The 26,494-nt window shown below is 43.5% G+C and overlaps 1 protein-coding gene across 2 annotated transcripts in view; it reads right to left on the minus strand.

Annotated features, from left to right (window-relative positions):
• Window positions 1-26,494, minus strand: part of LOC139381450 (heparan sulfate glucosamine 3-O-sulfotransferase 6-like) — a 63,181-nt gene that overhangs the window by 17,443 nt on the left and 19,244 nt on the right. Inside the window, exon 2 of one of the 2 annotated variants that reach the window (XM_071124989.1) lies at window positions 13,728-14,346. The exons of the other annotated variant lie outside the window; for it this stretch is intronic. Coding sequence (XP_070981090.1) covers window positions 13,728-14,346 — 619 coding nt within the window. Of the gene's footprint in view, window positions 1-13,727; window positions 14,347-26,494 lie in introns of those variants that run through there. 2 annotated transcript variants of the gene reach the window in all.

Here is a 26,494-nt window from a genome sequence, read left to right on the forward strand (position 1 = left end):
GGCTTCCCAGTAATTACCGATCAGGCCCTTGGGATTGATACAGTGGTTACGGAGGAGAACACACAGCAAGCCTACAGACATCACAGACACAGACCCTTGGCAGGCTCATCAGAATATAGTGTAAGAGCTAAGCAGTGCCAGTGAAACCGTCTTAGTGGGTGGGCAGAGAAGCCTTACCCCTGCCCCTAGAGGGAGTGACATCTCTGTCTTTCATTCAGCCCCTACCCACACACAAACCACACAAACTGTGCCAGTGAAAATGAGGCTCTTAGTGGGTGGGCAAAGAAGCCCTCACCCCTGCCCCTACAGGGAGTGACATCTCTGTCGTTAAATCAGCATCCATTCTGTGAGGTGACAGGTTAGACCTACAGCATGGGAGGGAGGGGCCCTGGCTCCACTCTCCCTCATAGATTGTCTGTGTCACTTTATAATAAGTTCCTAAATGTAGTCTATGTCTTGCTGAGTGTCACATTATATTTGGTCTCCAAATTGGGCTTAATGCCACCCTGGCTGAATGGCCAGTCTCTTTCTGCTTTAGACAACTTATAGTTAGTTTCCTTTCCAAATAAGGCAAACATATGTTGCTCATGTTATTGTCATGTTATTAGATGTCATGTTATGAAATGTAATAACTCATCACCAGGCTTAAAATCTATTGTAGTAAAGGTCCACAATAGAGAATCTTTTGTGAGTCATGTACTGTTATTGTTGACTTCCATCATATGCATTGTAATGACTGTATTCAGCAATCCTGATGAGCTATCCCATTAATCAGATGGGGGTGTGGCTACTCTTCAGTCTGGTTTAGCTTGAGTAAGTGGAAATGCAATGCTCTTATTAACAGCCCGCTCTCTGTCTCATTGATTTCCATTAGTCTGAACACACCAATACGTCAGCTTGATCAACTCAGGCAAGATGGAACTGAGCAAGTGGCAGTTAGAAATGCATTGGAATGTCATCCTGTGTGAAGATACATTTACATTGTTAAAAGACACATTAAGTTAAACACACACACACACACACACACACACACCAACCCTTCTCCTTATCCCCTTATCATCGGGAGCCCATCAATATCATATTACCTGTTCTTTTAGTTGTGTATTGATCACAGCAGGCCTGGTTATGTGTGGAACGACGGGCACTAATACCTCAGCCTGACTGTCAGTGTGTCAGATAATGGCCTAGACACTGCACAGCATTATGGTCATCAGGCCGTCCTGACTAGCTGCTGATCGATCCCTGGGAGTGTGAAAGGTCTCTGATTGCAGTGTGTCTTGTCTCCATGGTATAGATGGTTACCTGTTGTCTCTGGAGGAGTTCTTTCTGTTTAACCCGTTGGTACTAGGATAATTTCCATGTAAAAGGACCCATGAGCACTATACTTTTTTTCACCATTTTCCATCCTACAAATTAGGCATGAGCAAAGGCTTTGATTTCTGGTCAAGCAGATGGAAAAGGGGTCTTAGACAACATCTAGCAGAAAATGTCTTACAAGGTATTAGAAATACATCAAAGCACATGAATGTTGAAGTAAAGACCCCTGCCAACTGATATCAACACTTAGATGTAGTTTTGAAGCCTTCTGTAAGTTTAAGAAACATTGCCTTGTACTTTGAAATGACCAAATCGGTAACGTAATTTCTGAAAAATCTAATTGGCTACAATGGGAAATCATAGTAGCCACACACCACAGTTGGGTTCACAAGTTTGGACAGTACAGTTCAATATAATTCAGTACAGTAGTGTTCAGTACAGTAAACAGTAGAGCACACTAGAGTTGAGTACACTATAATGTATTGTAGTGATCTGTGCTCTACTATACTCTACTGTACTGAACTATACTCTACTATACTGTACTGAACTATACTCTACTGTACTCTACTGTACTATACAAAATTATAGCATACTGTACTCTATGTTTTACTGTACTGTACTGTTTTACTGTACTGTGCTCTACTGCATTCTACTATACTGTACTGAACTATACTCTACTGTACTCTACTGAACTCTACTGTACTATACAAAATTATAGAATACTGTACTCTACTGTTATGTGCTGTGCTGTACTGTACTCTGTTGTACTCTACTGTACTGTACTCTACTGAACTGTACTGTACTAAATTATAATGTACTGTACTCTACTGTTATGTGCTGTACTGTACTGTACCTTACTGAACTCTACTGTACTCTACTGTGCTGTACTGTACTCTACTGTGCTGCACTGTACTGTACTCTATTGTGCTGTATTGTACTGTACTCTACTGTACTGTACTATACTCTATTGTGCTGTACTGTACTGTACTGTACTATACTGTAATATACTGAGCTCTAATGTGCTGCACTTTGATGTCCAAACTTGTGAAACATAGACATCTATGATTGGTTCAGATTTGGTCTGGTCCTGACCAACCACATTTGGTCTTGTTCGGGGGCAGAGCTGTGTAGAATAATAACCAAATATCCAAAGGAGGAAATTGCATATTTTTACCTTTGTGTACCTATTTAGGATACATCCCCATGAAGAGAATGACATTTGCAGTATATCTATAATTATGTATTTATGTATAGTACAGATCAGGAACCCATGATAAAATTCTGTTACCGCAATACCGTTACTGGATGTAAATCCCCTTCACTTAATGTAGTTCAATAACCCCCCCAAAAAATGTCAAAGTCAATGTGTCATGTCATAGCTGACGCCCATTCTTTCTGCAGACATCTTTGAATCTCGGAGCAGAAACATAACAGACGCATAAAACATTTAACCAAAATTCTGTTAACAAACTTTGCGTCTGTACAGTTCTTCCAGTAAATGTGTTTTAATGAAATGTTCAGTGTAAATTGTTAAAAGTAGTCCTTGTGAATAGAGTTGTCGCTCATCCATATTTATATGTAGATATTCTCATTCACCCCTTTAGATTTGTGTGTATTAGGTAGTTGTTGTGGAATTGTTAGATTACTTGTTAGATATTGCTGCACTGTCAGAACTAGAAGCACAAGCATTTTGCTACACTCAAATTAACATCTGCTAACCATGTGTATGTGACCAATGACATTTGATTTGATGTATGGTTTGTTAAGCTTTGAAATCGGGTTTTGTTTGGCATACATTTTAAGTGAACAATCTGAATCTCAGTGAAATTCCATTACTGTGGAATTACCCATAGTCAGCGTGTTACAGTGGACTAATGTAGTTTTAAGATACTTCATAAGGGGCTTATACACAATATATACAAAAGTATGTGGACACCCCTTCAAATGAGTGGATTCGGCTATTTCAGCCACACCCGCTACGATGCAATATCCATTGACAAACATTGGCAGTAGAATGTCCTTACTGAAGAGCTCAGTGACTTTCAACTTGGCACCATTATAGTCAGTTCATCACATTTTTGCCCTGCTAGAGCTGCCCTGGTAAGTGCGGTTATTGTGAAGTGGATATGTCTAGGAGCAACTATGGCTTAGCCATGAAGTAGTAGGCCAGACAAGCTCACAGAACGGGACCGCCGAGTGCTGAAGCAAGTAGCGCATAAAAATAGTCTGTCCTCGCTTGCAACACTCACTACTGAGTTCCAAACTGCCTCTGGAAGCAACGTCAGCACAATACTTGTTCGTCGGGAGCTTCATGAAATGGGTTTCCATGGCCGAACAGCTGCACACAAGCCTAAGATCACCATGTGCAATGCTAAGCATCTGCTGGAGGGGTGTAAAGCTAACCGCCATTGAACTCTGGAGCAATTGGAAACGCTCTCTGAAAAATTTGGGTTTGGCGGATGCCAGGAGAACGCTACCTGCCCCAATGCATAGTGCCAACTGTAAAGTTTGATGGATGAGGTATAATGGTCTGGGGCTGTTTTTCATGGTTCAGGCAAGGCCCCTTAGTTCCATTGAATGGAAATCTTAATGCTACAGCATACAATGACATTCTAGACAATTCTGTGCTTCCAACTTTGTGGCAACAGTTTGTAGAAGGCCATTTCCTGTTTCAGCATGACAATGTCCCCGTGCACAAAGTGAGGTCCATACAGAAATGACTGGCTTGCTCAGAGCCCTGAGCTCAACTCCACCGAACACTTTTGGGATGAATTGGAACACCGAATGCGAGCCAGGCCTAATCGCCCAACATCAGTGCCTGACCTCACTAATGCTCTTGTGACTGAATGGAAGCAAGTCCCCGCTGCAATGTTCCAGCATCTAGTGGAAAGCCTTCCCAGAAGCGTGGCGACTGTTATAGCAGCAAAGGGGAGACCAACTCCATGTTAATGCCCATGGTTTTGGAATGAGATGTTTGACGAACAGGTGTCCACATACTTATGGTCATATAGTGTAGCTAGCCGAAATATGCATGTTGCAAATGCAACCATTGATCAATGCCTGAGCTTAATGTCAGTTTACAGTCTGTTTACTATTTTGTGTCATTGTCATTGCAATTGTCTGTCTTTGGACATCTGGAGTGACAGTTAAAGTCGTGGGCAATAGTAGTATTCATATATTTAGTTTTTTGTCTTTATCAATGTTAGATTTTTATCTAAATCACAGAATGTCAGAGTGATGTATTGTCTTTAGGGGGACATTTGCCCTCGGGATGACTTCTTTTCCAAAGTAGGACCATGGCAGACAGAATGGAAGACAGAAAGACATGGCTAAAACTTTAAGTAGTAGTGATAAATTAGCCTCGATTGTCTTGTCTCTCTTGACATCACAAACTGTTTAATGGTGAAGCAAATTTTCTGAACATGATGGTTTCTCATGATCCTGTACATGAACATTATCATTAGGCTTGTGTGTGTGGTGTGTGTGTGTGTGCGTGCGTGCGGGTGCGTGCGTGTGTGTGTGTGTGTGAGAGAGAGAGGGAGGGAGAAAGACTGATAGAGAGAATATGAATGAGTTTCAGCGTGTGTGGTATAAATCCATTCCGTCTATTTTTCTCAATCCAGTGTTCCCCTCTCTAGAGATGATGATCTCCTCACACACTACACACACACACACACACACACACACACACACACACACACAGCAAATTCACACTGAAAATCCAGTGCTCCAAGGCTGTATGTGACATGGGTCTTATTGAATATCATCATAAATCTCTGACCCCCAAACAGCCTCTCAGAGAATATTAAATAATGAGAGTTGGGGAGGTGATCTCTGCTATATTTCAGGCCCTGGGGCTAGATGTGAGATATTTTGCCTGTCTTTTTCTTGACCTAGAGATGTGGGAATAAACCGAAGTCTAGTCTCCCACCAGTTCACAGGAAGTGGACATTGTCTCAGATTTGGTCACTAATCACTGGAGAAAATACTTATTCAATGTAAGCAGAGTGTCAGCATTTTGTTTGGGTCGCTGGTGATGTGAGGATGAATCTTTAATACCTCAAAATACATGATCAAATAAACACACAAAGGAAGTCGTTTTAAATGAATAATCTAGTCAATTGAAATTGCTCATGTTTATATAACCGGCACTAGAAGTGACTGTGTTTTGAATTTCTTGAAACATGCCCCTGTGTCAGTCCCCTGTGCCATGTCCCCTGTGTCAGTCCCCAGTGTCATGTCCATTGTGTCAGGTCCCCTGTGCCAGTCCCCTGTTTCAGTCCCCTGTGTCAGTCTCTGTGCCAGATCCACAGTGTCAGGTCCTATGTGTTCGGCTTCATCCACTGGCTGACATAGATTCCCTCTCTCCTTTCCTCCTCTCTCCATTCCTCCTCTCCTTTTGTCCTCACTCCTCTCTTAGATGGAAATGAATAGGCTGGAAGCTAATCAGGCACCATCTCTCCTCCTCAGATAGAAATAGTCCCCATCTCATCTAGACCATAGAACATCAGTGTGAGACATCCATCCACCAGACCAGAGGAGACATGGCCTTCCATCCACCAGACCAGAGGAGACATGGCCCTCCATCCACCAGACCAGATGAGACATGGCCTTCCATCCACCAGACCAGAAGAGACATGGCCTTCCATCCACCAGACCAGAGGAGACATGGCCTTCCATCCACCAGACCAGAGGAGACATGGCCTTCCATCCACCAGACCAGAGGAGACATGGCCTTCCATCCACCAGACCAGAGGAGACATGGCCTTCCATCCACCAGACCAGAGGAGACATGGCCTTCCATCCACCAGACCAGAGGAGATCTGACTCCCTCTGCAATACACACTGGACATCTATTAAGTGGCATGGCATCTGATTGACCTTTTGGAGAGTGACCGGTTTTGAAAGGGGTGAGGGTGTTGCTTGTCCCTTCTTGAGGATTGTGGGGGATTTGCAGTGAGTAAGTGATCAGAGTACAAGACAGGTGGTGAATGTAGGCTTTGGAAACAGCTGTATAATCACAGGCTGAACACAGAGACAGAGGATAGTAATAATAGGTACTATAAGGAAGTGAAGCCACTCAACCGTGCTGTTGAACAGGTCTTGTCCTTCTACCATCCACACACACACACACACACACACACACACACACACACACACACACACACACACACACACACACACACACACACACACACACACACACACACACACACACAGTGGCCATTCACAACTTCCATGAATACAGCTACTTGACCTCCACTGAAAGGGTCAACAATTGCTTTGATCTGAGGTGATCTGAGGGGTGACTTCCAGGCTTATTCCTGCCTGCATGAGCCTTATTAATTGATATTTTCCACTGACTATGGCTACACAGTGGTCAGGCTTTCACAGGAACCTCCAGGGAGATGTATGGGGTGTAATGTCTGAGAAGAGGTTTCAGGACCCGCTCTACAGACCTCGTTTTGAGCCCGTCTGGTTGTTTGTAAATCATTATGGTCGAGCATCAATGCAATGCATCCAGTCAGCTGGTGAAAATATAGCTATCTACTTTGAGGGCTCTAGTACTGAAATATAAAGGATCTAGTACTGAAATATAAAGGCTCTAGTACTGAAACATAAAGGATCTAGTTCCATAACATAAAGGGAAGTTTTAGCTCGGGGAACTCTCAAAGTCAATCCCTTCCCTCTCTCTCTCCTCTTCAATGAATGGAATCCTCTGACTTTCAACATGCTATACCCAAAGAGCAATAAGACACTATTGTTGCTGTTCTCTGTGGGGGTTTTCTTGTTCTCCACTTGTATAGTCCCCCTCTTCTTCCCCCAGTTCTACATTATTGAACCTTGGCCTGTCCATTCTAATCACCAGTCTCTCTTCTTTAGTACAACCAATGATTACATCTTAAAACACACCTTTTTGGGTTTGCTTTTCCTTAGGGTGCTTTTTAGTCTTTCAGTTTTTATTGTTCTACTTTTCTTTTTTTATCCTCTGTTTGTTGTGTAGTACATATACATATTTGTATTTCTTTTCTTCCTGTAAACCACATTGCGTTGCATTCCGTGTCTGAAATGTGCAGCGTAAATAAAGCTTCATTTGATATGATGATTGAAAATGTGATTATCAGGGCAATTTTATTATGTATCAGCTTCCTTAAATCCAGTATATCCATATTGTTACGAGACACCTAGATAATAGAAATGGAGGGACAAATGGCAATAAAATGAACAAATAGTGTAGTCAGTAGTTCCTAGCCTGGTATTCATATAGTGAAGTCAGTAGTTTATAGTCTGGCTCTAGTATGGTGGTCAAATAGTGTAGTCAGTAGTTTATAGTCTGGTTCTAGCATGGTGTTCATATAGTTTAGTCAATAGTTTCTAGCCTGGTGCTTATATAGTGTAGTCAGTAGTTTCTAGCTTGGTGCTTATATAGTGTAGTCAGTAGTTTATAGTCTGGTTCTAGCCTGGTGTTCAAATAGTGTAGTCAATAGTTTCTAGCTTAGTGTTCATATAGTGTAGTCAATAGTTTTTAGCCTGGTGTTCATATAGTGGTAGTCAGTAGTTTCTAACCTGGTTCTAGCATGGTGTTCAAATAGTGTAGTCAGTAGCTTCTAACCTGGTTCTAGCCTGATGTTCATATAGTGTAGTCAGTAGTTTCTAGCCTGGTTATAGCCTCGTGTTCACATAGTGTAGTCAGTCTTTTTAGCCTGGTGCCGGAGAAGAAGACAGATGTTTTACATGGCCCCAACTGATTGTGTTTTTTTGTCAATTTATTTGCGTTGTTTGTAACTTGTTTTTTGTGTTGCCGCTACCGTCTCTTATGACAGAAAATAACTTCTGGACATTAGGACTGCAATTACTCACCACGGACTGGCAGAATCATTTTTTTCCTTTAACGAGTCTGACCAGCCCGATGTGAACGATATACTGCTTTCTCGGGAACAGGCCCAGATCCCCGTGATTGCGTGATGAGGAGGTGGAGAAAAAGGGACCAGAGGGCGGGCTGCCTTCTGAGAATTCGTAGGCGATCGAATAAACCCCCACTTCTTTCCATTCTGCTGGCAAACGTGCAATCTTTGGAGAATAAAATAGATGACCTACGGGGAAGATTAAACTACCAATGGGACATTCAAAACTGTAATATCTTATGCTTCACGGAGTCGTGGCTGAATGACGACACTATCATCATACAGCTGGCTGGTTATACGCTGTACCGGCAGGATAGAACAGCGGCGTCTGGTAAGACAAGGGGCGGCAGACTATGTATTTTTGTAAATAACAGCTGGTGCATGATATCTAAGGAAGTCTCGAGCTATTGCTCGCCTGAGGTAGAGTATCTCATGATACGCTGTAGACCACACTACACTATCTACCTAGAAAGTTTTCATCTGTATTTTTCGTAGCTGTTTACATACCACCACAGTCAGAGGCTGGCACAAAGACAGCATTGAATGAGCTGTATTCCGCCATAAGCAAACAAGAAAACCCTCACCCAGAGGCAGCGCTCCTAGTTAATGCAGGGAAACTTAAATTTGTTTTACCAATGTGGCAGGGCTTGCAAACCATTACAGACTACAAAGGGAAGCAGAGTCGAGAGCTGCCCAGTGACACGAGCCTGCCAGACAAGCTAAACTACTTCGTTGCTCGCTTCGAGGCAAATAACACTGAAACATGCATGAGAGCACCAGCTGTTCCAGGAGGACTGTGTGATCACGCTCTCCGCAGCCGATATGAGTAAGATATTTAAACAGGTCAACATTCACAAGGCCGCAGGGCCAGAATGATTACCAGGACGTGTACTGCGAGCATGCGCTGACCAACTGGCAAGTGTCTTCACTGACATTTTCAACCTCTCCCTGTCCGCGTCTGTAATACTAACATGTTTTAAGCAGACCACCATAGTGCCTGTGCCCAAGAACACTAAGGTAACCTGCCTAAATGACTACCAACCCGTAGCACTCACATCTGTAGTCATGAAGTGCTTTGAAAGGCTGGTCTTGGCTCACATCAACACCATTATCCCAGAACCCTAGACCCACTCCAATTTGCATACCGCCCCAACAGATCCACAGATGATGCAATCTCTATTGCACTCCACACTGCCCTTTCCCACCTGGGCAAAAGGAACACCTATTTGAGAATGCTATTCATTGATTACAGCTCAGCGTTCAACGCCATAGTGCCCTCAAAGCTCATCAATAAGCTAAGGACCATGGGACTAAACACCTCCCTCTGTAACTGGATCCTGATCTTCCTGACGGGCCGCCCCCAGGTGGTAAGGGTAGGTAACAACACATCCTCCACGCTGATCCTCAACACAAGGGCCCCTCAAGGGTGCGTGCTGAATTCCCTCCTGTACTCACTGTTCACTCATGACTCCATGGCCAGGCACGACTCCAACATCGTCATTAAGTTTGCTATGACACAACAGTGGTAGGTCTGATCACCGGCAACGACAAGACAGCCTATAGGGAGGAGGTCAGAGACCTGGCTGTGTGGTGCCAGGACAACAACCTCTCCATCATCATCAAGACAAAGTAGATGATTGTGGACTACAGGAAAAAGAGGTTGAGAGCTTCAAGTTCATTGGTGTCCACATCACCAACAAACTAACATGGTCCATGCACACCAAGACAGTCATGAAGAGGGCACAACAAAACCTATTCCCCCTCAGGAGACTGAAAAGATTTGGCATGGGTCCTCAGATCCTCAAAAGGGTTTACAGCTGTACCATCGAGAGCATCCTGACTGGTTGCATCACTGTCTGGTATGGCAACTGTTTGGCCTCCGACCTCAAGGCACTACAGAGGGTAGTGCAAACGGCCCAGTACATCACTTGGGCCATGCTTTCTGCCATCCAGGACCTCTATACCAGGCGCTGTCATAGGAAGGCCCTAAAAATTGTCAAAGACTCCAGCCACCCTAGTCATAGACTGTACTGGAGAGCCAAGTATTGCTGCTCTTTAATTTCTTGTTACTTTTATTTATTATTCTTATCTGTATTTTTAGACTGCATTGTTGGTTATTGTTGGCTCATAAGTTAATATTTCACTGTAAGGAATTGTTGCATGTGACTAATAAATAATTTGATTTGATTTGATATAGTGCAGTCAGAAGATTTTAGCCTGGTGTTCATTGTGGACATACTGGGTGTGAGTTGTGTAAATTCCACATCTATATATCTATTCTGTTTATTGTGGCAGCACCATTTCACTGTGTCAAATTCCTTTACATGAAAATGTATTTGTCAAAGGAAGGGGATTCTGATTCTGATTAAATAAGAACTTTGACGTCTACATACTGTAAATGAGACACCAAATACATGAGGTACAAACCAAAAACAGTAAGTACAGTGCCAGTCAAAAGTTTGGACACATCACCTCATTCAAGAGTTTTTCTTTATTTTAACTTTTTCCTACATTGTAGAATAATAGTGAATACATCAAAACTATGAAATAACACATAAGGAATCATGTAGTAACCAAACAAGTGTTAAACAAATCAAAATATATTTTATATTTGAGATTCCACCCTTGTCCTTGATAACAGCTTTGCACACTCTTGGCATTCTCTGAACCATCTTCACCTGGAATGTGAGTTGACACAAATGCTGAGCACTTGTTGACTGCTTTTCCTTCACTCTGTGGCCAAACCATCTCAATTGGGTTGAGGTCAGGGGATTGTGGAGGCCAGGTTATTTGATGCAGCACTCCATCAACCTCCTTGGTCAAATAAACCCTTACACAGCCTGGAGGTGTGCTGGGTCATTGTCCTGTTGGTGAATCGCTGCAGAATGCTGTGGTAGTCATGCTGGTTAAGTGTGCCTTGAATTCTAAATAAATCACTGACTATGTCACCAGCAAAGCACCCCCACACCATCACACCTCCTCCTCCATGCTTCACGGTGGGAACCACACTTGTGGAGATCATCCGTTCACCTACTCTGCGTCTCACAAAGACATGTCGGTTGGAACCAAAAATCTCAAATTGGGACTCATCAGACCAAAGGACAGATTTCCACCGGTCTAATGTCCATTGCTCGTGTTTCTTGGCCCAAGCAATATTTTCTTCTTATTGGTGTCCTTTGGTAGTGGTTTCAATGCAGCAATTCAACCATGAAGGCCTGATTTCATGCAGTCTCCTCTGAACTGTTGATGTTGAGATGTGTCTGTTACTTTAACTCTGTGAAGCATTTATTTGGACTGCAATTTCTGAGACTGGTAACTGTAATGAACTTATGCTCTGCAGCAAAGGTAACTCTGGGTCTTCCTTTCCTGTTGGGGTCCTCATGAGAGCCAGTTTCATCATAGCACTTGATGGTTTTTATGACTGCACTTGAAGAAACTTTAAAAGTTCTTGAAATGTTCCATATTGACTGACCTTCATGTCTTAACCGTTAAAGTAATGATGGACTGTCATTTCTCTTTGCTTATTTGACCTGTTCTTGCCATAATATGGACTTGGTCTTTTATCAAATAGGTCTATCTTCTGTATACCACCCCTTCCTTGTCTTTTATCAAACTGATTGGCTCAAACGCATTAAGAAGGAAAGAAATTCCACAAATTAACTTTTAACAAGGCCTGTTAACTGAAATGCATTCTAGGTGACTACCTGGTGAAGTTGGTTGAGAGAATGCCAATGGTGTGCAAAGTTGTCATCCAAATATATGTTGATTTGTTTAACAGTTTTTTTGGTTACTACAAGTATGTGTTATTTCATAGTTTTGGTGTCTTCACTATTATTCTACAATGTAGAAAATAGTAAAAATAAAGAAAAACCCTTGAATGAGTAGGTGTGTCCAAACTTTTGACTGGTACTATATATTAGTCTGAAGGCCAGTAAAGATAAGTGCCCACGGATCAATATCACAGACCAATATGAATACCCTCATGCATATATATGATAAATCACACATTAAGTAATATTTTACAAATGTGTGATAGCGACCTGGGGCCGACCCTGGTCTAAATCACCTTGACACGGGGATATGGTTGGTATAAGCACATATCCCAGAGCCTATAAACTAAACAGGCAGTTATTGATTCTGCTCAGCCATCTTCCTTCACCCCGGGTCCCGGAGGTTAAGTTTGCAATATTAATGGATCCTCTAGAATAGGGAGTATATCTGTGTCCCAAATGGCACTCTATCCCCTATATAGTGCACTACTTTTGACAATGGCTGTGGTCAAAAGTGCACTATATAAGAAATAGGGTGCCATTTGGGAAGCACCCAGGGAGTCTGTCTGGGCGGCTCCATTGGCTAACGCCGCAGCACTGGAGCGGTCAGCAGTTTATGATGGTGAGGCCAACAGGTCAATGGGGAATCAGGGGTCAAAAATGGCCATCCCAAATGTCTCCAATGACCCCGGCCAATTGATTGCTTACACATCAGAAAGCTTCCTTTTTGCATTAACTTCAAATTTAGCCCTGGACTCTACAGGGCCATATGACCCACACCACCTCTCTACCTCCCCTCTCTCTACACATCCGCTGGAAGACTGGTCTGACGTGACTGAACAGTAGATCACATGGTGTGGATATTTCATAGAAAGGTATTTTATTCTGAAATGTTGACTTATTTGATGAAAACAAGACAGTTGTTTTGTAATAAAAGCTTTAGTAAAATATCAGCATTTTGAAAAACAGAAGTAGAAGATAAAACATTGTAATTTGATAAATGATGCTTTCCAGAAATTTACAGTCAGAGAGGTACAGTTTATTAGTTTGGTTTGAAACAAAAACACAATGCAGAAAACCACAGATACACATATAGGATATATCACAATTCTCAATAGCATAACTCTTGCAACATAAATAATAGCAATTTTACAGCACATAGAGTAAACCAACCAATATATATTTCCCCCCCAAAAATAGCATTGTCCAGCATTTATCCGAGCATTTATCCCAGCAATAGTCTTCTTTTAATAAAAAAAATGTCACCTAAACATCGTTGGGATTGCATTTTAAAACCGGAAAATGGGACAACAGTAAATCATTTGTGATTACTAAAATTATTCAGGAAATGCACTTGGCTTATTGTAGTCTAGCTTATTTAAATAGTATTAGCATATTCGGGATTCATTTCTCAGATGAAAATATTTGTCAGGCTCATGGAGCAGTTTTGTCAGAATATAAAAATGGTATTACATTGCAGTGACACAACAATCTTACAAGAAAAATCACATCTGTTATTCAAGGAGTTTTAATGCCTCTCTTTATAACCAAAAGATACTATCAGTCTCTCCCATGGTTTGGTTACAATGGTAGCACAACTCTAGCCTGTTCCCGCCAGTCCCAGCCGAAGTCACGAAGACCTGTCATCTGGTAAAACATCAGGTTGAGTGGCCAGTACAGGGCCTGTCTTATCCTCTGGAGACCCATGTCTATGCTCTATCCCATCCCATTTCCATCAGTCCCAGCCAAAGTCATGGCCTGTCATTTGGTAAAACTTCATATTAAATGGCCTATAGAACTCCCTGAGCCTGAGCAGCACCTCTGGAGAGATCTGTGGATGAGGCCTTCCCTTAGACTTCCCTAGACAGCGTGGCCTGCTGCTCCCCTCAGGCTTCTTCAGGCAGGGGAAACCCTTGGTCTGGTTGAAGTAGAAGTGTTTGTCCGTGACCAACCTCTTCAGCCCCAGGAAGTCCTGCACCCTGCCCATCTCCCCGGCCGGGTCCGTCACCAGCCTCTCCCCGCTGACAAAGAGGAACTTCGAGAGGGGGAAGTAGCGCAGCCAGTTCTCCAGGTGCTTGGCGTAGATCCCGATGCGCACGGCGCTCCAGGAGGTGTCGATGAGGCCAATGGTTGAGTTCCGGAAGGTCAGGCTCTGGAAGGACGGAAGGCCGGGTTGTTTTGACAGTGTCTGGGTGTAGTCGGACACAGCCCGGGTCACAGGATCTCGGACCACCACAATCAGCTTGGTGTGACGACTCAGGGCGAAGAGACGGCGAGGAGCCTCCTTGGTGACGAAGTAGCTAGGTGTCTTTTCCATAGTGATCTGGCTTTCCAATGTCCGAGGCATCAGGTTTCTGAGAGGAGAGGAGAGGAGAGGAGCGGAGAGGAGGGGAGAGGAGAGATTTGATTAGTGGTTCCCAAATATTTGACAAACGGACCCACCAAAAGCTTCTGGGAATTTCTTGTGACCCATGAAGTAAATCTTGTTTCTATGTACCCAGTCTCAATCCTATCCTCCTGCATGTGATGAAACAGACTTTAAGACATTTGGAACCTGGCTTGTGTGTCATAAACATGACCAGATCTGCGTCCCAATCTATATTACAAATTGTGACAACATATTAATATTCCTTGTGTTCTCATTGTCTCTTTGATGCTCTGCAGCCTTGAGAGCCTCTGATTTAGTTTTGTAAGTAGTTGGTTAGGTCTGTGATTACATCAATATAAACACCTACATTAGATGCTGGCCTCACTGAAATGTCAGATGGAAAGGAAGTCAATGAGTGGGTGCTTAAGGAAAACCACAAGGCCATAACGACCAGTGAAAAGTAATTTCCTCAGGACTTCCTCCTCCTTCACAAGGCTGTTGGAGGCTGGGCTGAGAGCTGGGCTGAGTGCGCTCTCCCCCAGGCTGCCTGGACAAATATACTATGCCATGTACTGTGTATTGTATACCACTGAAGCTGCAAGAAACACCCCAACAGACTAGCAACAGTCTGATTCTGCTTTAGCCAACAAAGGAGAAATTGACTGACACCCAGGTAGGCAGTAAAGGCTCTGATTGTGAGATGAATGACAGCTATTAGTCTCCAAAAATGTGTCCTTTCACAGCTGGAACCATATGCTGGGACACTATCTAAAGTGGATTACCAGAAGTTTCATTTTAAAATACAAAACAGGAATCCTTCCAACTTTCCTCAAACAAGGATCCCTTCATTTAATTTAAAATGAGGGGATTCCAATCTCACGGCGGGTTTATGTTTTAGAAATCCAAGCATGGAGGAATGTTCCAAGTCAGAAAATCCCTCATTTAATTTCCACGGATGGTTCCCCCCTGTAGCGTAGCCATGTGGTAGAGACTGAGGGTGGGTCTCAAATGGCACCCTATTTGCTATGCAGTGCATTTGGGCTATGTTCAAAATGAATGCACTATATAGGGAATAGGGTGCCATTTGAAACACATCCTGAAGGCTGTCGTTGACGTGGTTGTTCTCTGGTCTCTAACTGCGGGGCTCTGGCCTGAGCTGTGTGGGGAACAAACTCCTCTCTGATCCAAATCTGATGTCCCCCACCACAAATGTGCCATGGGGCTAATACTGAAAACATGACATTTGTTTTTACAACAGATCACCTCTTTTTTCCCTACTACACCTCGATATGAAGGGATACGAGGATCAGGCATATAGAGAACACTCATACTAAAGTAATACACCATGCAAAAAGAAGATTATGAATGTATTAGGTTTTTGATATTCATCTCAATTGGATCTGGTTCCATAAAGACATTTAAAAAAAATAGATAAACAATGTAGAAAACATTTATTTGGCTCACCCCAACTAGGCCTGTAGCATGTTGATATTAATATTACAACATAAGAGGTCAACAAGTGACACAGAAAACATCAAAGAACAACATCTCCACTGGGATCCAGCTTTTCTACATATTCATCTCCACGGGCTCTCTCTCCTGTCTTCCTCTTTGTTCTGAACGACTCCCACAGTGACCGATCAGTTACATAGGACAGCATTGTGCCACGTTTCTATACTTTATATAAAGGATATAAAGGAAGTGACACTTTTCTTTACAACTAGTACTACAACCCACTACAATTAAATAATTATATTTATTTCATTTGATGATTTTGCTCTTAGTTTTTTTTTTACAGTGATCATTTTGGCCTGCCATATAGACGTGCCAGTTTGTTTGTGTAGTGTGTACTCAGCAGTAAGTGGATGTTTAATTCTGGCCAATCAGGCTAATGGGATCCATGCTGGACCTGTCCCAGCTTCCATTGACATCATATTAACATTCTCGAACACTGACCTGTAGTCACAGAACTCTGTAGGACTCTCTGGCTATAACACATGCTAAAAGGAGGCCACACACTAGAGAGAGAGAAGGAGGGAGGGAGGTTAGGGAGGGAGAGAGGGACACACACACACACACATTAACCTGGTCAGCCTTATCTCGCAAGATTAAAGTGAGACTATGTACTAGAGTGTATACCACTTCAACTGTTGTGTTTGTTCTTTATCAGATGCTGTTGGTCTTTGTATGGTTTCCAAGGGCAGCCAGGTTGGCAGAGGCTAGCTAAGTGACTTGCTGTTTGTTTTGATCACACCTTAGCCTAGCGGTAGCGCTGTTAGCATCTGGAGCAGGAATGCCGGTGTGTGTTTATCTCCATAGACCTGCTGCTATCAGCAGCCTGCAGTACTCCCCGTCTGGGTGGCCCTCAGCTCTATTAGGCCCTATTTTAAAAGACCTCAGGTTAATTTGCTACTGTTTACGACCGTATTGTAGTGACTGAACTATGTATACCAACCTGAGTGTGTCAATGCCATCTCAAAAACAAGGTGAAAAGATGACGAGCTACACATTAATTCTGGAAACATCATATTTACTTAATTGTTTTCTGTTCTAAGTAGCTGACCCCTCATGAAAAAAAGACTACTGAATTACTACACAAAACCTATTTGTGCAGTAGTGATTATGTAGAGACCTGTAGGGATTGTGTGGTGAATGTGTTGTATATGCACTACTCAAGTAGAGTTTTGTAGTGTTCAGTAGGAAAAACAGTAGTGCTTCCAGTAGTAATCAGGTAGAGATTTTTACAGCTTGATGTTGGCAGTAAATAAGTAGTCACAACACTACTGCCAGACTACACAGTCTTTTCACGACCACAGAAGAAGACAAAACAGGAAGTAGTTGGTTGTTGTTAGCTATCTACTGTTTTTGACAATCCTGAATGTAATCATCTTCCATCCTTTGCCATCCTGTCTTTCATAGCCCTTATGCTGGCACCATCTGTAAGCTTAACTTTCCTTTATGTTTTGTGAATACTTTCATGTTGTTGTTTAGCCATTTATATAACCACATCAAAAAGATTGCTAGTCAAAATGGTCTTGTGTTTACTAGCCATATTGAAATGTAGCTATATAGACTCTGTTTTCGTCATGCGAGCTAATAAGAATGTGTGTTTGGGGAGGACCATCCTCCTCAGTGAATTTCAGAAACATGTAAATAGTGAAACATTTAAAACGTTTTTAGATAAAACTCTACTAAATATATTCACGTCACCAAATAGTTGATTTCAAACACAATGTTTTGCAATGGTCTACAGTAGCCTCAACGTCACTCTGTAGGGTAGCACCATGGTGTAGCCGGATGATGGCTAGTTTCCATCCTCCTCTGGGTTCAATGACTTCAATACAAAACGTAGGAGGCTTATGGTACTCACCCCCTTCCATAGACTTACACAGTAATTATGACAACTTCCGGGAAGACATCCTCCAACCTATCAGAGCCCAATCAGAGGATCAGAGAAGGAATATAGTACTGAAAGCATAAGCTACAGCAAGCTAGCACTGCAGTGCAGTGAAATACAATAGTTGAACAGTTTTTAACAAATTACTTTTCTTCAAAAATTAAGGAGAAGCAACAGAGAGAGATATTTAGTATTTTTTTTCACTTTCTTAGCAAATGCAGCTAGCTAGTTTAGCCTACTCAAACAACCATATCAAACAGAGAGGGATACTGTGTTAGCTAACTGGCTATGGCTATCCAACAATGGAACTTATGGTTTTGTACATTGCCACCGGGACCCGCCAGTGTAACTGTTAAACTCCTTGGTGACTATACACTGTACTGCATGATTGTAGCGGATTTACTCATGCGTTAGTTCTAGTAGCTATGTTGACTGACGTTATACAGTGGTGGGAAAAGTACCCAAATTTACTCATGCTTGAGTAAAAGTAAAGATACCTTAATAGAAATGACTGAAGTAAAAGTGAAAGTCACCCAGTAAAAAATACTACCTGAGTAAAAGTCAAAGTATTTGGCTTTAAATATACTTAAGTATCAAAAGCAAATGTAATTGCTAAAATATACTTAAGTATTGAAAGTAAAAGTAAAAGTATAAATAATTTCAAATTCCTTCCTTTTATTTATGTATAGCCAGGGCCACACTCCAACACTCAGACATAATTTACAAATTAAGCATTTGTGTTTAGTGAGTCCGCCAGATCAGAGGCAATAGCAATGACAAGGGATGTTCTCTTGATAAGTGCATTAATTTAATAATTTTCCTGTCCTGCTAAGCATTCAAAATGTGACATGTACTTTTGGGTGTCAGGGAAAATGTATGGACTAAAAAGTACAAGATTTTCTTCAGGAATGTAGTGAAGTAAAAGTAAAGGTTGTCAAAAATATAAAGAGTAATGTAAACTACAGATACCCCAAAAAACTACTTAAGTAGTACTTTCAAGTATTTTTACTTAAGTACTTTACACCACTGATGTTATAATATGGTGACAACAATGTAGGTAGCGGTTATGATATGATGGTTTGGCTTGGAAAGTTTTTATTGCCTGGTCACAGACAGTTGACATGTTGTGCACTGAAGTCCACAAGCGAAGATATAAGGTGAGAGGAGGATAGCACGTAGATGCGAGAAGAAATTATACAACGATCAAAGGGATGCTGTATGTACAGTTGAAGTCGGAAGTTTACATACACTTAGGTTGGAGTCATTTAAACTCGTTTTTCAACCACTCCACAAATTTCTTGTTAATAAATTATATTTTTGGCAAGTCGGTTAGGACATCTACTTTGTGCATGACACAAGTCATTTTTGTAACAATTGATTACAGACAGATTATTTCACTTATAATTCACTGTATCACAATTCTAGCGGGTCAGAAGTTTACATACACTAAGTTGAATGTGCCTTTAAACAGCTTGGAAAATTCCAGAAAATGATGTCATGGCTTTAGAAAACTCTGATAGGCTAATTGACATCATTTGAGACAATTGGAGGTGTACCTGTGGATGTATTTCAAGGCCTACCTTCAAACTCAGTGACTCTTTGCTTGACATCATGGGAAAATCAAAATAAATCTGCCAAAAATTGTAGACCTCTACAAGTCTGGTTCATCCTTGGGAGCAATTTCCAAACGCCTGAAAGTACCACGTTCATCTGTACAAACAATAGTACGCAAGTATAAACACCATGGGATCACGCAGCCGTCATACCACTCAGGAAGGAGACGCGTTCTGTCTCGTAGAGATGAACATCTCACATTGGTGAGAAAAGTGCAAATCAATCTCAGAACAACAGCAAAGGACCTTGTGAAGATGCTGGAGAAAACAGGTACAAAAGTCTCTATATCCACAGTAAAACGAGTCCTATATCGACATAACCTGAAAGGCCGCTCAGCAAGGAAGAAGCCACTACTCCAAAACTGCCATAAAAAAAGCCAGACTATGATTTGCAACTGCACATGGGGACAAAGATCAAACTTTTTGGAGAAATGTCCTCTGGTTGGATGAAACAAAAATAGAACTGTTTGGCCATAATGTTATGTTTGGAGGAAAAAGGGGAGGCTTGCAAGCCGAAGAACACCATCCCAACCGTGAAGCACGGGGGTGGCAGCATCATGTTGTGGGGGTGCTTTGCTGCAGGAGGGACTGGTGCACTTCATAAAATAGATGGCATCATGAGGAAGCCTCCAGTGGGCAGCTGGGTGGAGGTGCTCTTATTCTCCATGGACTTTACAGTGTCCCAGAACTTTTTGGAGTTAGTGCTACAGGATGCAAATTTCTGTTTGAAAAAGCTAGCCTTTGCTTTCCTAACTGACTGTATATTGGTTCCTAACTTCCCTGAAAAGTTTCATATTGCGGGGGCTGTTCGATGCTACTGCAGTACGCCACAGGATGTTTTTGTGCTGGTCAAGGGCAGTCAGGTCTGGAGTGAACAAAGGGCTATATCTGTTCTTAGTTCTACATTTTTTGAATGGGGCATGCTTTTTTAAGATGGTAAGGAAAGCACTTTTAAAGAACAGCCAGGCATCCTCTACTGCCGGAATGAGGTCAATATCTTTCCAGGATACCCGGGCCAGGTCGATTAGAAAGGTTTGCTCGCTGAAGTGTTTTAGAGAGCGTTTGACAGTGATGAGGGGTTGTCGTTTGACCACGGACCCATTACGGATGCAGGCAATGAGGCAGTGATCACTGAAGACAGCAGAGGTGTATTTAGAGGGCAGGATTATATCTATGAGGGTGCCCATGTTTACGGATTTAGAGTTGTACCTGGTAGGTTCCATGGTCATTTGTGTGAGATTGAGGGCATCTAGCTTAGATTGTAGGACGACCGGGGTGTTAAGCATGTCCCAGTTTAGGTCACCTAACATTACAAACTCTGAAGATAAATGGTGGGCAATTAATTCACATATGGTGTCCAGGGCACAGCTGGGGGCTGAGGGGGGTCTATAACAAGCGGCAACAGTGAGAGATTTCTGGAAAGGTGGATTTTTAAAAGTAGAAGCTCGAACTGTTTGGGCACAGACCTGGATAGCATGACAGAACTCTACAGGCTATCTCTACAGTAGATTGCAACTCCACCCCCTTTGGCAGTTCTATCTTGGTGGAAAATGTTGTAGTTGGGGATGGAAATTTCAGAATTTTTGGTGGCCTTCCTAAGCCAAGATTCATACACAGCTAGGACATCAGAGTTGACGGAGTGTGCTAAAAGCAGTGAAAAAAACAAACTTAGGGAGGAGGCTTCTGATATTAACATGCATGAAACCAAGGCTTTTACGATTACAAGCAGTAAACAAATGATAGCGTCTGGGGAATAGGTGTGATGCTGGGGGCTACAGGGATTCAAGGCATAATGTACAGACAAGGGTATGGTAGGATGTGAGTTCAGTGGAGGTAAACCTATGCGTTGAGTGACGATGAGAGAGGTTTCATCTCTGGAGGCATCAGTTAACCTAGGTGAGGTCTCTGCATGTGTGTGGGGTGGGACGAAAGAGCTATCTAAGGCATTTTGAGCGGGACTGAGGGCTCTACAGTGAAATAAAACAATAAGAACTAGCTGAGACAGCAGTAGACAAGGCATATTGACATTAGAGAGAGGCATATTGACATTAGAGAGAGGCATAAAGCAATCACAGGTGTTGATCAGGAGAGCTAAGACAACAACGGGTAAATGGCGATGAATGGGCAGAGCGGGTCAGTTATCTACATACAGGACCTGAGTTTGAGGCTGGGGCCAACAGATAAACAAAATGAGGTACTGTGTTATTGAAACAGTCCAGGGGGCATCAGCTGTGTAGTCGAGTTATCATAGGGTCAAAAGAGCAGCAGCAGGTGAGTCAGTGTGCTGTTCGGTAGTCACTACTACGCTAGGCGAGCAGGGGACGCAGCGTTCAGAAAAGATAGCGGGTTTGTCATTATGGGATATTGTGTGTAGATTGATGAGGAACATTTTTAATTTAATCCATTTTAGAATAAGGTTGTAAAGTAACAAAATGTGGGAAAGGTCAAGGGGCCTGAATACTTTCCGAATGCACTGTAACTACAGTTAGAAACTTGAGGAAATATAATGTGCAATAGTATAGTAGGGACACAGTAGTGAGACAAGAAGGTGTCAGTAGTGATTTGGAATATGCAAACAGTAGTAAATGTTTTCAATAGTAATCCAAAAGGTTTTATGAATGAAAAAGGATCAGGAGCAATTCAGTAGTGATCAGTAGTGACACCACACTACAGACACCGATGGCAGTAGTTATTCAATAAGGATTGAGTGGGCATACGGCATATGGGGGAATACGTTTTTACAATATATCCTGTTGTATCCTTTTGACTATATCACAATATTATTTTTGTGCTAGTTGGCTTTTGTGCTATTTGGCTGAGTACCAAAATTCCAGTATTTTTCATTCATAGTTCTCCATCTTTTTAAATAGGTAGCCAATTTGTTTTCAGTACTTTAATGACTGATCAAAACCCTCTGAGCAATAAATAATGAAAAAGGTTGGAAACAAGGTTCAAGTCCCAAGTAGAACGGGTCAAGTCCAAGTCGTGCTTTATAAGAGCAAGTTGAGTCACGTTTTTTCAAGTAAAGAAAATCTATATATGCAATGACTTGTTGTTCAATGCCCTGATCTGTTTCACTTGTCCTTGGGATTGTCTCCACCCCCCTCCAGGTGACACCCATCTTTCCCATTATCCCCTGTGTGTTTATACCTGTGTATATATGTGTTTGTCTGTTGCCAGTTCGTCTTGTTTGTTAAGTCAACCAGCATTTTTCATCAGCTCCTGCTTTTCCCCAGTCATTCTTTTTCTCTCCCTCCTGGTTTTGACCCTTGTCTGTCCAGACTCTGAGCCTGCCTGACCACTCTGCCTGTCCAGACTCTGAGCCTGCCTGCCTGACCACTCTGCCTGTCCAGACTCTGAGCCCGCGTGCCTGACCACTCTGCCTGCCCCTGACCCTGAGCCTGCCTACCTGACCACTCTGCCTGTCCAGACTCTGAGCCTGCCTGCCTGACCAGTCTGCCTGCCCCTGACCCTGAGCCTGCCTGCCTAACCACTCTGCCTGTCCAGACTCTGAGCCTGCCTGCCTGACCACTCTGCCTGCCCCTGACCCTGAGCCTGCCTGACCACTCTGCCTGCCCCTGACCCTGAGCCTGCCTGCCTGACCACTCTGCCTGTCCAGACTCTGAGCCTGCCTGCCTGACCACTCTGCCTGACCCTGACCCTGAGCCTGCCTGCCTGACCACTCTGCCTGACCCTGACCCTGAGCCTGCCTGCCTGACCCTGACCCTGAGCCTGCCTGCCTGACCACTCTGCCTGACCCTGACCCTGAGCCTGCCTGCCTGACCCTGACCCTGAGCCTGCCTGCCTGACCACTCTGCCTGACCCTGACCCTGAGCCTGCCTGCCTGACCACTCTGCCTGACCCTGACCCTGAGCCTGCCTGCCTGACCCTGACCCTGAGCCTGCCTGCCTGACCACTCTGCCTGCCCCTGACCCTGAGCCTGCCTGCTGTCCTGTACCTTTGCCCCACTACTCTGGATTATCGACCCCTGCCTGCCTGACCACTCTGCCTGCCCCTGACCCTGAGCCTGCCTGACCACTCTGCCTGCCCCTGACTCTGAGCCTGCCTGCCTGACCACTCTGCCTGCCCCTGAGCCTGCCTGACCACTCTGCCTGTCCAGACTCTGAGCCTGCCTGCCTGACCACTCTGCCTGCCCCTGACCCTGAGCCTGCCTGACCACTCTGCCTGCCCCTGACCCTGAGCCTGCCTGCTGTCCTGTACCTATGCCCCACTACTCTGGATTATCGACCCCTGCCTGCCTTGACCTGTTGTTTGTCTGCCCCTGTTGCTGTAATAAACAATGTTACTTCAACACAATCTGCACTTGGGTCTTGCCTGAAACATTATAACTACAAATCTTTGTCTATTTATTGAGGCAACCAGACAGCCCTTTTCATATTATTTTGTCTTCAACATATGTTGATTAGCCTATGACATTGTAAAATAGGGACCTTGTAGCAGTGTTAAGGGCATGAAACCAGCAGGAGTGTACATTTATTTACAGGTCTTGGAGATTGAATGGTGAAAGTGCCATATCATACAAAATAAACAAGTACATTTACCAAATATACACTGGCAATAGCTGTCACGGCCGTCGTAGGGAGGAGACCAAGGCGCAGCGGGATAAGTGTACATTCTTCTTTATTAAAAGAGCGAACACTGAACAGAGCGAACAAAACAACAAAACGAACCGTGAAGCTAATATGGATAGTGCAGACAGGCAACTAAACATTGAATAAGAACCCACAAATACCCAAGGGAAAATGGCAACCTAAATATGATCCCCAATCAGAAACAACAATAAACAGCTGCCTCTGATTGGGAACCAATTCAGGCCACCATAAACCTACATATGCCTAGACTTACAAACACCCCTAGACATACAAAAACCCTAGACATAACAAAAAAATCATACCCACCCTCGTCACACCCTGACCTAACCAAAATAATTAAGAAAACATAGATAACTAAGGTCAGGGCGTGACAATAGCCCAAAATAAATTGCCTCTGCATCAGGCTTAACCTGTTCTATCTGAACAGATACAGGTAGAGTGCAAGACTGCACAGCCTATGTGATGTTCACCAATAGTGAAATATGTAGTGTTCACCAGTAATGAAATTTGTAGTGTTCACCAGTAGTAAAAAATTTAGTTTTCACCAGTAGGGAAATATGTAGTGTTCACCAGTAGTGAAATAAGTAGTGTTCACCAGTAGTGAAATATGTAGTAATCACCAGTAGTGAAATATGTAGTGTTTACCAGTAGTGAAACGTACCAATATATCACTCATTACTACATAAATCACTGCTGTTTTACTACACATCTCAATAGCAATCAAGTAGTAAAACCAGTAGTGTACATAAATCACTGATGTTTTACTACACATCTCAATCGCAATCAAGTAGTAAAACCAGTAGTAATTCAGTAGTACTTTTTCATGAGTGAAGCTCACTCATAAAACACAGCATCTGGGCATTAACGTGTGTGTGTGTGTGCCAGTGTTGTATAGTATAATGCTGGCCCCCTCAGGTACAGTAAACGCAGTGGCCATTATAACTGGTCCAATGGAGGGTTGATTTCACACACTGAGTGCTCCAGTCTTTGAACTCTTTATTTGTCGTCCCAACGTTATCGCTCCTCTCCTCACTGGGTCATACAGTAAGAGCCCATGTGTGTAAACACAGGATAGGAGTGTTGATTTAAAAGGTGGCCTCACTCTCAGAGGAACACACATAGACACACCCACCAAACACACACACACGCGCGCATACACGCATGAATGCACACACAGCCTCACTACCTGATGCAGGAGCAGCAAACACTTTACACTGCTACCAGCGGCACAGGATACTCCCACATCTGGTAGGTGTGTGTGTGTGTGTGTGTGTGTGTGTGTGTGTGTGTGTGTGTGTGTGTGTGTGTGTGTGTGTGTGTGTGTGTGTGTGTGTGTGTGTGTGTGTGTGTAAATGTTGGTACTAGAGTGTGTGTGAAACAGAGCTGCAGAGGAAATTAGAGAAGTGTTGCTGGTCCCTGGGTAGGAAGTGTTTTCTCTGTTGGTCCCTGGTTAGGGAATGTTTTCCCTGCTGGTCCCTGGGTAGGAAGAGTTTTCCCTGCTGGTCCCTGGGTAGGAAGTGTTTTCCCTGCTGGTCCCTGGGTATAAGTGTTTTCCCTGCTGGTCCCTGGGTAGGAAGTGTTTTCCCTGCTGGTCCCTGGGTAGGAAGTGTTTTCCCTGCTGGTCCCTGGGTATAAGTGTTTTCTCTGTTGGTCCCTGGGTAGGAAGTGTTTTCCCTGCTGGTCCCTGGGTAGAAGTGTTTTCCCTGCTGGTCCCTGGGTAGGAAGTGTTTTCCCTGCTGGTCCCTGGGTAGAAGTGTTTTCCCTGCTGGTCGCTGGGTAGGAAGTGTTTTCTCTGCTGGTCCCTGGGTAGGAAGTGTTTTCCCTGCTGGTCCCTGGGTAGGAAGTGTTTTCCTTGCTGGTCCCTGGTTAGGGAATGTTTTCCCTGCTGGTCCCTGGTTAGGGAATGTTTTCCCTGCTGGTCCCTGGTTAGGGAATGTTTTCCCTGCTGGTCCCTGGGTAGGACGTGTTTTCCCTGCTGGTCCCTGGGTAGGACGTATTTTCTCTGCTGGTCCCTGGGTAGGAAGTGTTTACCCTGTTGGTCCCTGGTTAGGATGTATTTTCTCTGCTGGTCCCTGGGTAGGAAGTGTTTTCCCTGCTGGTCCCTGGTTAGGGAATGTTTTCCCTGCTGGTCCCTGGGTAGAAGTGTTTTCCCTGCTGGTCCCTGGGTAGGAAGTGTTTTCCTTGCTGGTCCCTGGGTAGGAAGTGTTTTCCCTGTTGGTCCCTGGGTAGGAAGTGTTTTCCTTGCTGGTCCCTGGTTAGGGAATGTTTTCCCTGCTGGTCCCTGGGTAGGAAGTGTTTTCCCTGTTGGTCCCTGGGTAGGAAGTGTTTTCCTTGCTGGTCCCTGGTTAGGGAATGTTTTCCCTGCTGGTCCCTGGGTAGGAAGTGTTTTCCTTGCTGGTCCCTGGTTAGGGAATGTTTTCCCTGCTGGTCCCTGGGTAGGAAGTGTTTTCCTTGCTGGTCCCTGGTTAGGGAATGTTTTCCCTGCTGGTCCCTGGGTAGGAAGTGTTTTCC

This window comes from Oncorhynchus clarkii, chromosome 23, assembly GCF_045791955.1.
Source record: "Oncorhynchus clarkii lewisi isolate Uvic-CL-2024 chromosome 23, UVic_Ocla_1.0, whole genome shotgun sequence".
NCBI lineage: Eukaryota > Metazoa > Chordata > Actinopteri > Salmoniformes > Salmonidae > Oncorhynchus > Oncorhynchus clarkii.